At 45.5% G+C, this 12847-nt stretch overlaps 1 protein-coding gene across 1 annotated transcript in view; it reads left to right on the plus strand.

Moving 5' to 3' along the window:
* Window positions 1-12847, plus strand: part of LOC136572833 (cilia- and flagella-associated protein 337-like) — a 47942-nt gene that overhangs the window by 15141 nt on the left and 19954 nt on the right. The window contains exons 6-12 of the mRNA XM_066573769.1: window positions 3247-3293; window positions 4905-5022; window positions 6500-6569; window positions 7817-8048; window positions 9752-9857; window positions 10172-10323; window positions 12007-12109. Of these exons, the coding sequence (XP_066429866.1) occupies window positions 3247-3293; window positions 4905-5022; window positions 6500-6569; window positions 7817-8048; window positions 9752-9857; window positions 10172-10323; window positions 12007-12109 (828 nt within the window). The remainder of the gene's footprint in view (window positions 1-3246; window positions 3294-4904; window positions 5023-6499; window positions 6570-7816; window positions 8049-9751; window positions 9858-10171; window positions 10324-12006; window positions 12110-12847) is intronic.

A 12847-nucleotide genomic window follows, 5' to 3' on the forward strand; every position in this document is an offset into this window, starting at 1 on the left:
CCTAGGATCAAATTATTATGGGTAGACAACAGGGTCAGAACATCTTCAAAACATCAGGCTTTGTGTTCCTGGCATGCAGAGGTTAGTACTGTACTTACCAAGAGTGGTCCAAGGAAGGACAACTGGTGAACCAAGGAGGGATTCCAGAGCATCTCAAGACTTATTGATGTGCATGGAGAGAAAAGACTGGTCCATCTGGTCTGATTCTACAGTAGAGCTAGAGTAGTAGCACAAAGTGCTGAAAAAGTTACTCCTGGCTATGGTAGAAAGTGTCAGAAGACACAGTGCCTTGGTATATATGAGGCTGCATAACTGCAGACTGTTTAGTGTGCTTATGGTGATTCCTGTCCACTGCCGAACGTTCCTACAAGACATACATGAGCAATAGAACTGGGCTGTGGAGCAATGAAAGAAGGTGGCCTGGTCTGACTAATCACGTTTTATTTTAAATCATGCTAATTGGTGGATGTGTACGCACCACTTACCTGGGAAAGAGATGGCACCAGGATGTATTATGGGTAGAAGGCCTTCAAATCCTCTATATTGCAATCCAATTGAGCACCTCTGTTATATAGTGGAAAAATCACTCAATTTTAATACTCCCCTCTCCCGCCGCGCATATTCTGCACCAACAGCTCCAGGTCTCTTGTATTCTTTACAGGCTGCAGCAGCATTTGTACAGAACATCACAGGCTGCTGCAGCCAATCACAGAACTCAGATCAGTTCGGAGAGCCAGGAGAGATGAGTGTTAGATTGTTTGTTATTTGTTGTTATGAGAGCCCATTCTTAGGAAAACATTTTATCTTGGACAACCCCTTTGATTTAAGATGTAGGGGGTAGACAAAAATATGGAGACATCGTACGAAATGTATGCCATCAAATTACATGGGACTATACGAGGGGCTGCTGATAAGTCTTTGGCTTTACCAAGAAAGAAATCAGATAGGAAGATGAAATTTTACATTTCTTCCATATGCTCTCCACTAATATGAACCCACTTCTTACATCGGTATTCCAATTTCTGTAAGCCTTGCAAAAAGAAGGTTTTCGGTATTGCCTCAACCCAGTCATCCGTAGCAGCCATGGCATCAGAAATGGTGTGAAATTTGGTACCCTTGAGGTGTTTCTTCAGGTTTGGAAACAGATGATAGTCGGAAGGAGCTAGATCTGGGGAACAAGGTGGGTGGTCAACCAGCTGGAAGCCTAGCTCCACCAGTTTTGCCATGGTCGCTTGTGCAGTGTGAGCGGAGGCATTGTCTTGCAGGAACAAGATTCCTTTGGACAGCTTGCCGCACCTTTTGGCCTTCAGAGCTGCCTTCAATTGGTCCAAAAGTTCAATGTAATACCTTGCATCGATGGTGGAACCATTTTTAAGGTAGTCCACTAGCAGCGCGCTCTCCTTATCCCAGAACACAGACGTCATCACCTTAGTGGCTGATTTTTGCATCCTGAACTTCTTTGGACGAGGAGAACCACTGTGCCTCCACTCTTTTGACTGCTCCTTGGTTTCAGGGTCATACAAATAAATCCAGGTCTCATCCATAGTGACCAGTCGATCCAGGAAGTTCTTATCAGTCCGGAAACGCTGACAAATGGACCGGGAAGCTTTCACTCGCATGCTTTTCTGATCTGTTGTCAAACATTTGGGGATCCACTTTGCAGATAGCTTCTTCATGTTCAAATGTTCATGGATAATGACACAAACACGTTCATGAGAAATCCCCATGATGCCTGCTATTCCTTTAGCTGAAATTGGCCGATTCTCCAGTATGAGGTTGTGCACAGCATCGACGATCTCCGGAACAACAACCACTCTCGGTCGTCCAGGACATTCCTCATTGGTGCTGACGTGGCCCATTTTAAATTTGGCAACCCAGTTCTTCACTGTAGAATATGAAGGGCATTGATCCCCCAATGTCTGTGACATATAACCATGTATATCCTTCGCGGACTTTCCTTGCAGAAACAAGAATTTTATCACTCCTCTGCTCTCACTTGCTGTGAATATCGCCTTAGACTCCGCCATTTTGTTTTCCCGCGTGCCGAGATCACGGTTGCCATAAGCTACAAACACAAAATTTTGAAACATATTAGACACATAAAGCTTTCATGTGATGTAACATTCATTACCATAGAAACAGAAAAAGAACACAAAGCCAAAATCTTATCAGCACCCCCTCGTAAATCCTATTTCAATAAGGCATGTAGAGACCGATTTTAAATGGAGGTAATATGACAAAGAGGCTGACGGGCAGAAGTCAAAATTTGCCTGATCAACAAGGCTTCATTGGTCAGGGGTTTGAGCCACTCAGCTGCAGTTACCAGCAAGCTCCCAAAACCACCATGAGCGGGGCAAGGAAAGCTTTCAGCCAAGCAGGGGTTAAAAGGGCAGTTCAGTGCTGATGATTAAAATCCCATGCATTTCTAAGACGTTTCCATATTTTTGTCTACCCCTTGTATATAAAGGATGAAGCTCTTGTATAGAAATACGTATAGATTAAAAGCAGGATAGGTCATCAATAGTTGATCGGCCGGGGACTGTTGCTCGGGACCCCAACCAATCAGCTGATTGGGTGCCCGCTATCAGCATCCCAATGCACAGTGGGTGGAGCGGAAGATGCTGCTCAGACCCCTGTGAAGTGGTCGGTGCTTGTTAGTACAAGCACAGCCCACACTGATTATGACTGCTGCACCTGCAGTTACAAGCACTGCTCCAACCCCTGTGTATTATGGCACTGATAGTGGGCCCCCAATCAGCTGATCATCCGGGATCCTGAGCAGTGGACCAGAGGCGATCAAGTATTGATGACCTTTCCTGAGGATGACTCATCAATAGGGATGAGCGAACGTGTCCGTTACGGACACATCCGCACCCGGACACCGGCTTTGCCGAACACTGCAGTGTTCGCGCGTAAGTGTCCGGGTGCCGCCGGGGGGCGGGGAGATGCGCGGCGGCGCGGGCGGCAGTAGCGGGGAACAGGGGGGAGCCCTCTCTCTCTCCCTCTCCCCCCCACTCCCCGCCGCACCCCCCCGCGCTGCCACGGCGGCCCCCGAACTTTTTCGCCCGAACACTGAAGTGTTCGCAAAGTTCGGTGTTCGGGCGAAAAAGGGGCGGAGCCGAACGTGTTCGCTCATCTCTACTCATCAATAATATTATCCTGGAAAACCCCTTTAAGTTATTGATAGGTAGAAGAATAATTCTGTAAACAGTTTACCTATTAATGAGAATAACTGATGTGTTGCAGGGATGTATCAACATTATTATAATGCCCCACATGGCAGAAACTCTCAGGTACGTAAGAAGATATAAGATGATATTTTTGGGAAATGATTTGTTTAGGATGACCACAGTTACAGTATTATATGTATGTGGAAAGACTGCAAACTTTCTACAGCGAAATTGGCTGCAGAACATTCACAGCATTTTACAACATCGGCTGTAGAGATGGAAATTTAAGACATCCTATCCACACACAGAAATAAAAATCTACAGCATAAATTGACCTGCAGTGCGAATTTTAGTAACATGTCAATTTAGTCTATGTTCACACGATTGACATCTGCGGATTTACATGTCAATTAAATATGCATGTTTTTGACGTGGACTTTTTGCCACGGATGTCCATTCAAGCTACCACGGATACAGCTTTAGCCCTGTTTAATAAGCAAATGTGCATGAGGATTTCCCATTGTGGATTCTGTGCAGAATCCACCTCAAAGCCATGGCGAAATCCACTATGTGAACATGAGCATGGACTCGTGCTGTGGATTTTTAGCACGGAGTTCACCTCTTCAAATGAGGAAGTGGAATCCACTTTCAGTAATAAATATAGGGATGCTCACACTTCTCCATAGAGTTGGGATAGATTTTTCTACTCTCCTGTTTTGTGTCCAATGCATAGGCTTCATTAGGAATACACAAAGTAAACTTATGCCATTAGCGTTGAATCATGTATAACGCACTCAAGTGATGTTTAAGGGATCTTTCACACAAGACGGAATATTCCTTAATGGTGTTGCGGAATATGCAGTCCTGGAATTCCACGCAAAAATCTGCGGATTTTGATCTGGAATTGCCATCAGAATTCTGCATCAAAATCCTCAAGTACAGATTGTGGTGCTGAATATTCCACAACGCTGTTGTAGAAAATTCTATCTTGTGTTAACGATTCCAAACTGAATCTGTCACCACCTTTATGCTCTCGTCTGGGGGCACTATTAGGGCTCAGTCACACGGGCGCATCGGCACCCGTGCACCAGCGCCGATGCACCCGTGCGACTGAGCCGTTATTGCAGAAAGAAGACGGCCGTACCTGAAGACGGACGTCTCTCTGCAGCACTGATGAAAGAACACATGACCGGCAATGAAGCCGGCCACATGTTCTTTCCTCCAGCGCTGCAGAGAGACGTCCGTCTTCAGGCACGGCCGTCTGCTACCTGCAGTAACACGGGCACCGATGCACCCATGGGACTGAGCTCTCAGGTAGTGACCAGCATGCTGATTGTAGTGATATGTCTGTCTTATGTATCTGTAAAGTAGTTTGTTCTCTTTAAGACCGGATTCATACGAATGTATTTCCATACCAAAAATGTGCGCATATAATACGCATAAAATAGAATCCATTGATTTTAATGGGTTGGTTCACATGTGCGTATTTGACATGCACAATTCTGTAGTGCAAAAAATACTCGGCTCGCTCTATCTTCTTGCACATGAATGAAAAGAACACATCTTGAACTCATTAAACTAATTAGCCATTTCAGTGGCTGAGAACATTCATGTGTGTTGTTTTGTGCAAAAAGTACAGTAGAAAACGCTGTTGCGCACGCAAATACGCTTGTGTGAATCCGGCCTCAGGCTATTTAATTCATTTGTATCCGTTATTTTTGTAACATAAAACAGGAGCTGGACAAAATGTCACGTTGTGGATGAGATTCCCAGTATTGCGATAGATAACATTACGGAGCTGAACCCTGTTAGATATATACGTTGGAAGGTGCATAACGATTGGGTCACGCAGGTAAGAAATCGTATGTTCATCTGTCAGCATTATCCCGTAAGTGCCGATACCTGCTGTTTAATGAGATCAGTGCTTGTTTAAAGGGCCTTTTACATAGGCTGACACCAGCTATAAGGTGGATAATCCAACTGCTCACCTCCCCATAGACTTCCATATCTATGGGCAGCACATACCCCATTCACACGCAAAAATGTGCTGCCAACAGTGATCTTTACAGCAGCACAAACAGGAGATCAGCTGATCAGCATTTGTTTGTTCATTGGCTGATCAGGGGTATAGTCACGTGTCCCGATAATTGGACAAACAGACGTTCACATGAACATTTGTGCCCTATTATTGGCCATGCAAAAAGGTCGTAAGCCAGCTTATCTGGGTGTATTTGCACATGTATTTGCTCATACAATATTTGCTGAGAATAGCACCCATTGATTTCAATGTGTTCGTTCACATGCACATATTTTCTTGCGCATTTGGGTCGCAAAAAAAACCCCAGACGCAGCATGCTCTATTTTTCTACTCATAATCTCCGTAGAAGTCAATGGGGATGCGCAAATGAGCGCAAAATACGCTAGCAGATGCGTGAAACACTTTGTAATTGTGCAGGAAAGAGAACACATCTGGAGCTCAGTAGACTAATTAGCCATTTCAATTGGCGCTTCTTTGTTTGCCACGCGCGAATGTACATGTCTTTCGGGCACAAAAAGTACAGTAATATATGCTGATGCACACGCTGAAGCATCGTTCATTCAGTGGATCCTGCATGTGTGAAGGCGGCCTCACGGGGCCATATACTGTCAGACAGACAAATGTGGATCCAACTTGCCATGCACCAGTTTGACTTGGGGCGAGGGCTTAGGTTACCCTGAGGAGGCAGGACTTGGGTTACCCTGTTTTCACCCTTGACCCCTTCAAGTGGGATATGGTATTTGCTGCAGGGATCCCAAGCCATTACTTGCAGAGATAGTCCAGGTAGTGTCTGCACAGGGCCGCGGTGCGATACCTGATGGTGTGAACAGGTGTGTATCCAGAGGACCGGCTATGGGAAGGGCTGATAGATGTGACCCTGCTGTGGAACAGTCACGCTGAGCAGCGCATGCAGGGTAGAGGGGCTTCATCGCAGCCCCAGTAATAGGTGAGCCAGGGAAGTGGCGGCGATGCACCATGACATATTAGCTATGAATCAGCCAGACCTGCTGATTACAGTTGGAAGGATCTCCGCCAATGGCACATATTGGGGGAGGTAAGGATTGGGCAATTTGATTTCAACCTTCTGATCCCTTTGTTCTCGAGAATTGTCTGCTGCATATTTAGGTGTGAAGGCATGTAGAATGGGGTCTAATGATCGCATCAGAAATTTGGTGCAGACTTTTCTGCTATGGAAAATCTACGCCAAATTCACCATGTGTGATCCCACCGTACATTTCCTTATACAGTGTATTTAATCACTATTACTTAACCCTTTCTTGTTCTTCCTCAGATCAGATACGTTCATTCCATTGAATCAATCATCTCCAGTTCCAATGATGATTACACAGCACTTATAATAGGTAGGTCTTATGCTATAAAAGACCCCATAAGTCATTATTCACACTAGCGTTTTTACATGGCTAATTTAGCCATATGACTGATTTTTAGCCACATGAAAACGTCTCACCGGGAGAGATAGAACATCGGAGACCGAATATGGCAGCCGACTTTATACGTGGCTGGAAAAGATAGGTCTTGCCCTATCTTTTGGCCAATATACATTGGTGTCTCCCATAGACTCCTATGGAAGCCAAACAGAAAGGGAGGGGGAGTTTAGCTGCGGCAAGCACTGCTAAAACACGACAGGTGCCTCTATTTAGGAATTAGAAGTAATTCCGAGGATTTATGCCGACCCAGGGAATTTACAGGCCTCACCTGGCCGTGTGAATGGACGAGAAAATGCTATTTTCAGCAGGGACTTGATTGCGTCTTTTTCCCGTGCCAGTGATTTAAAAAGCATCACTTTTTAAAAGTGTGAAAGAGGCCTAATGCTCTATTTTATTTATCAGTTGTATTTCTCTATCTATCTTAAAGGGGTTGTCTCGCGCCGAAACGTTTTTTTTTTTTTCCATAGGCCCCCCGTTCAGCACAGGACAACCCCAAGGGACGTGTTAAAAAAAACCAACATATTACTTACCCGAATCCCCACTCTGCGACGTCTTCCTTCTTCTTCCTTCACCAAGATGGCCGCCGGGATCTTCACCCACAATGCACCACAGGTCCTTTCCCATGGTGCACAGTGGGCTCTGTGCGGTCCATTGCCGATTCCAGCCTCCTGATTGGCTGGAATCGGCACACGTGACGGGGCGGAGCTACGCGATGCCGCGTAGAAGAGGCGGAGCCAGAACGCCGCTCGTGCCTGGACCTAGGAGAAGGGGAGAAGACCGCACAGTGCAAGCACGTCTAAAAAAGCAAGAAGACATCAGAATTAGACGGATCCATGGAGACGGGGACACTAGCAACGGAGCAGGTAAGTGAATAACTTCTGTATGGCTCATATTTAATGCACGATGTATATTACAAAGTGCATTAATATGGCCATACAGAAGTGTATAACCCCACTTGCTGCCGCGAGACAACCCCTTTAATAAAAAATGTTGTAGGCAAGGGTAAAAAAAATGACATTTTGATTATATAGGGTTGTCAAGAAATAGATACATATATGGAAATATGTAGTAGATCCCATGATAACGTGTGCCACATACTGGCTCTTAGCCTTTGGCTAATTGTTCTGTTTCATCTTGTTGTACTTGTTGGTTTGGGACAGGTTGTGTGGAGGGCACCCAAAATTTACAGAACCTCCTGATGGAATCTGGCAGCATGAAAAGCAAGAGATCTATTTTGGCTGGGAATGTCCCACTCAAGAGAAGTATTGGTGATGAATCCCTGTTTAGGGTCAAACGAGGTGTGAAAACTTTTGATTTCTCCAAGGAAGCTAACATTCTGGTGACTGGAGGGCTGGATAGAATTGTTCGGATTTGGAATCCATATGTACCTAGGTAGGTATCATGCTTTGGTGGGCTGATCCATAGTGAGAGCCGGGAGGGTTCACATCCGTGTTGGAGATTCCGCTTTCCTCCTTCGTTCAGGGAGAATCCCTGCTGAACGGTTTCGTCCCTGGATGGAACCAAACAGTGTAGGACGGACACCATTGACTATAATGGAGTCCGACCGCTTTCCGTCCAGCTGGACGGAAGCAAAAGCCCTGCATGCAGTATTTTTACTTACGGTATTTTTGGCCGGATCTGCGACGGAACCTCTGATGGGAGAATGCAACACAGATGTGAAACCCGACTTACTTGGCAGATGCAGTAGATTTAATATGTTTACCAAAGGATTGCTGCATGTCCTATAATGTACTCTATGGAACATGTAGGGAAGCTGGTCAGATCTACTGGATATTACTGCAGTATCTGTCCTGTAGGAGAATACATCAGGCCTTCTACATTATAACACGTTCATTATGTATGAAATATGTCCTACTGCAATAAACATAGAGCTGCAAAACTATTCCCTTGGCAGATTTGTTATTCTTTTATTTGGCAATAGAAGGGCTGTCATTACATGAATAACTGGCACCATCATAATCCCTAGACAGCATGCCCTCTGCCTTGGGGTCACACTGGACTCTGACCTCTCCTTTACCCCCCACATCCAGTCTTTGGCCCAAACATGCCACATGCACCTCAGAAATATTGCTAAAATCTAGCCGTTCCTCACCACGTTAAAGACACTCGTGGTCATCCTCATCCATCTCAACTTGACTACTGCAACTCGCTACTCATCGGCCTCCCCCGCACCAGACTCACTCCAATCCATACTAAATGCGGCAGCTAGGCTCATTTTCCTATCCAGCCGTTACTCAGACGCCTCTGCACTATGCCAGTCACTGCATTGGCTGCCCATCCACTGCAGAACTAAATTTAAAGTCCTCAAGCTCACCCACAAAGCATTGTATGGCGCCGCACCACCATACCACACCTGCCTCCTGTCCGTACACCACCCAGCCCGCTCACTCCGATCCGCTAACACACTCAGACTAAACACCCCTGTAATACGAACCTTACATGCTCGCCTACAGGACTTCACCAGAGCAGCACCCATCCTCTGGAATGCTCTACCCCAAGGCATCCAGACAATTCCCGATGCACAAAATTTTAGACATGCCTTAAAAATGCACCTCTTCAGGGAAGCATACCAAATCCCCTGACCTAGTCCCCCACCCCTCCCTATGGCTCCCCACACCTTCCACCCTGCCTATCGCACACGACCTCTACCCCTACACCTCCTTACTGCCCCACCCCGTTTGCTTTCTAATAACTGATTTCCACATGAAATGCTCTACTGCCTGTGTTCCCCCATGCCTTGCTCCCCCCCCCCCCTTCCGCGCTGCAGAATAAGTTGGAGCTATACAAATATACAAAGATTTATTATTATTATTATTATTATTATTATTATTATTATTATTGTTTAAACAAAAGTAATCTGTACATTTTGGATGTTTTTTTTTTGGTAAATAATTTTTTTTAGATCAAGTTATAAATACGCGTACAGCATATCATACAATATATAGCAAAGTATGGAGTCATGCCCTAAGGTAAAGCGCAAAAGCAACAAATTGTGAATGGTGCATGGTCAGTAGAATACGGGTTGGTCATACTGTCTCATTGAAGTTTGGCTTTGTTTCTCCCATGTTCTCTAGTTGGCCCACTGGGGTCCTGCGTGGGCACTCCGCACCCGTTACCTTCTTGCAGATTGCAGATGGGAACACAAAAATCTACTCCGTGTCTACAGACTGCACTGTGATGGTAACATGCTCTCCTGTAGGGTGGGATATTTTATAAAGGTCATACAACATAGAAATATTTACATTAAACTGCATGAATACGTTAAGAAATATGTGGTATGTGGTAACCAAATGACATATGTATGACGCCAGTTTACACGGGCAATGATCCGGAACGAATGTTTCTACACTAGAGTTTGGTTTTCCTTACCGGGTGAATGTCTTTAGGTTCAGTGTACTATCACAGTAGTCTCATAGATAATACATGATACTACTAAACATACTGTATGTGTAAATCATGTGATCCTCACTCTTCTATATCACTATATATAACAGGTATGGGACATAGAAAACCACACCTGTCTGACTAATGTGATCTCCAAAGCAAGCCAGATCAGAGGAGATATCGGTGCGTGTTACTTCTCCCATCACGTCAGAGCGCTGTACATAGCTACAGACTACCTATCTGCGCTGCAGCTACCAGACACGTATGTATCCACCCACATGCCGCGCTACAGACCAAGGGGACATCACTTGTTATTTCACATTTTGTCAAAAGAATGAGTTGCCCCATGTTTGTAGTTCTGAGGCCACTTTCAAAGCGTGCAAGATTTGTGCATTGCGAAACGCACAAATCTTGAACGAATATGAACTCCATTCTTTCGAATAGGGTCATATACCTGAGCGACTTTTTTCCTGCATCGCGCTGTGGGAAAAGAATTGTGACATGTCCTCACTTTGGGGGTTCCCTCAGAACGCCTCGCCCATTGTTTTCAATGGGGCAGGCAAAAGCATCACACCGCATGCGTGGGGAAATTGTACGTTGCCAAGCACAATATCGGGCCGAGTTTCACAGTCCGATATCACACTCACCTTAGTCAGATGTAATATCAGGATGAACTATGGTGTGTGTTATGTTCAACGCCCAATATAAGGGTTTATTCACATGGGCGTATATCTGCAGGGTTTTCACACCCCGGCCGATATACGCTGCCGCTCTGATGCATTGATTTACAATGCATCAGTGCACAGGGGCATATCTTTGTAGCATAAAAGCGCCCGATCGGGCGCTTTTACGTCGGTGGCAGCTATATTGACTCCTATGGGAGCCAATCACAGCTGCCGGAGAAGGGAGGTGGGAGGGAGTTTAGCAGCGTGACTGCTAAACTCCGTCCCTCTTCTCTTCTCCTCTTTGCCCCTTGTTTGCAATTGGAGGGGTGGGATGGGAATGGAGCTCAGCACACTAGCTCCCGCCCCGTCCCGCCTGCTCTTCTTACAGAGAGCTGGCGAGGGGGAGGGAAGGGGAAGACAGCTAAGCTGTCTCCCCCCATCCGACAGCGTATACACCGCCCCGTGCGTTACACCGTAGCATATATCGGCCGGCGGCTATACGCACGTGTGAACGAGCCCTTACTGTGTGTGAACTAAAACTGGTTTATCTTTAAACTCTTGTGTGAAAAAATGGCAAAGAGGATGAAATGGTAAAACTAAAGTAGCAAGTTCTTCTGTAGCTAAATATGTGATGCAGAGGCGTATCTTGAAGCTTCTGGGCTCCAATGTAAAATCTGTTACAGGGCCCCCAACTGTAATGCTTTATTCATAGTACTGGGCTCCCTAGATGGAGAAGAGAGGCCTTCTGGGTCCCCTAAGGCTTCTGGGCTTACAACTGCATCCCCTATGGTTACACCCCTGATGTGATATACAAATGACTTGTAGGTACACGCAGCAGGATGGGTCCTAAAATGCGGGTAAAGGTTGTAAGTGCGGGGATAATAGTAATAAAACGGATTTTGAATCGTTTTTATTGCATACTGTTCTGTGGAAAGTTATAGTCTACTACTGTATTCCATAGCCTTTTTTTGCACTAAACCAGTATACCTGCCAATAGCATTTTTTTTAATTTGCTACCTTCGGGTGAATGAAGCCATATGGATACGTCTACTATGTATGCCTGATGTATGACATCACATACTGATGTGAAAAGGGCCTCACTTATCAAATCTTATCAAACCTGTCATGTTCAAATGTATAGCGCAAGTATAACTAATAGCTAGTCTAAATGTATAGTATTTGTCAGGACAAATTTGGAGTCACTGAATTCAGAGTTGATCATTGCAGACGAGGCTGGACACTCTCTTACAGACGGTTATTTTCGCTCTTGTATGTTTCAGTGCTGGTCTTCATGGACCCCCATCTGTCTCCCATAGCGAGCCCGTCACCAGCTGTCTGTATAACCCGCTGTATCAGCAGATAATTAGTTGCTCCGAGGGATCAGTAAGTAGTTCTCCCCAGCTGTTCTCATGAAGGCCATATACATTTTCCATTCCCATTACTAGAAAGATATTTTTTTGATTAAGTATTGTGCCTAGAGATGAGTGAGCATACTCGGATAAGTCAGTTACTCAGTAACTGCATACTAGTCTGAGCATATGCTCGGGGGCAACGGGCGTGGGGGGAGCGAGGAGGAGTGGGGAGGAGTGTGAGAGAGCTCATCCCCGCCGCCCCCGAGCATATGCTCGGACAAGTATGCAGTTTCTCCAGACGAGCGATGCTCGCTCGAGTAACTGACTTATCCGAGTATGCTTGCTCATCTCTAATTGTGACGGTAAAGGCCGGGGTCATGATGCATTTTCAGGCCTAATATGGGCGCTGGAGCCCTGTTAGAAGCATCTGTCACAGATTTAAAGGAGTAGCTCAGCATACTGCACTCATTGTTCTTGTGAAATAATGGATATCATGATGGAAATCCGACAAACCATATTATTGGTCAGTGGGGTCCGCGGAGACTGATCTATTACAGCTATAGAAGCATGCACCTTGTGCAGTCCGTTAGGCTACTGTAAGCTTATGGACATGTTTAGCATGTATGCTGGGAGATTTCTCATTGCACACGCTAAACATGCTTCACAAAGGTGATGTGAACCTAGCTTTACCCTCATTCATAAATACCCTGAATAAACCAGAGCAAACAGCAGGTGCAAAGAGTGTCTTTCTCATTATATCTCTCTGAAG

Source organism: Eleutherodactylus coqui, chromosome 7 (assembly GCF_035609145.1).
Source record: "Eleutherodactylus coqui strain aEleCoq1 chromosome 7, aEleCoq1.hap1, whole genome shotgun sequence".
Lineage (NCBI taxonomy): Eukaryota > Metazoa > Chordata > Amphibia > Anura > Eleutherodactylidae > Eleutherodactylus > Eleutherodactylus coqui.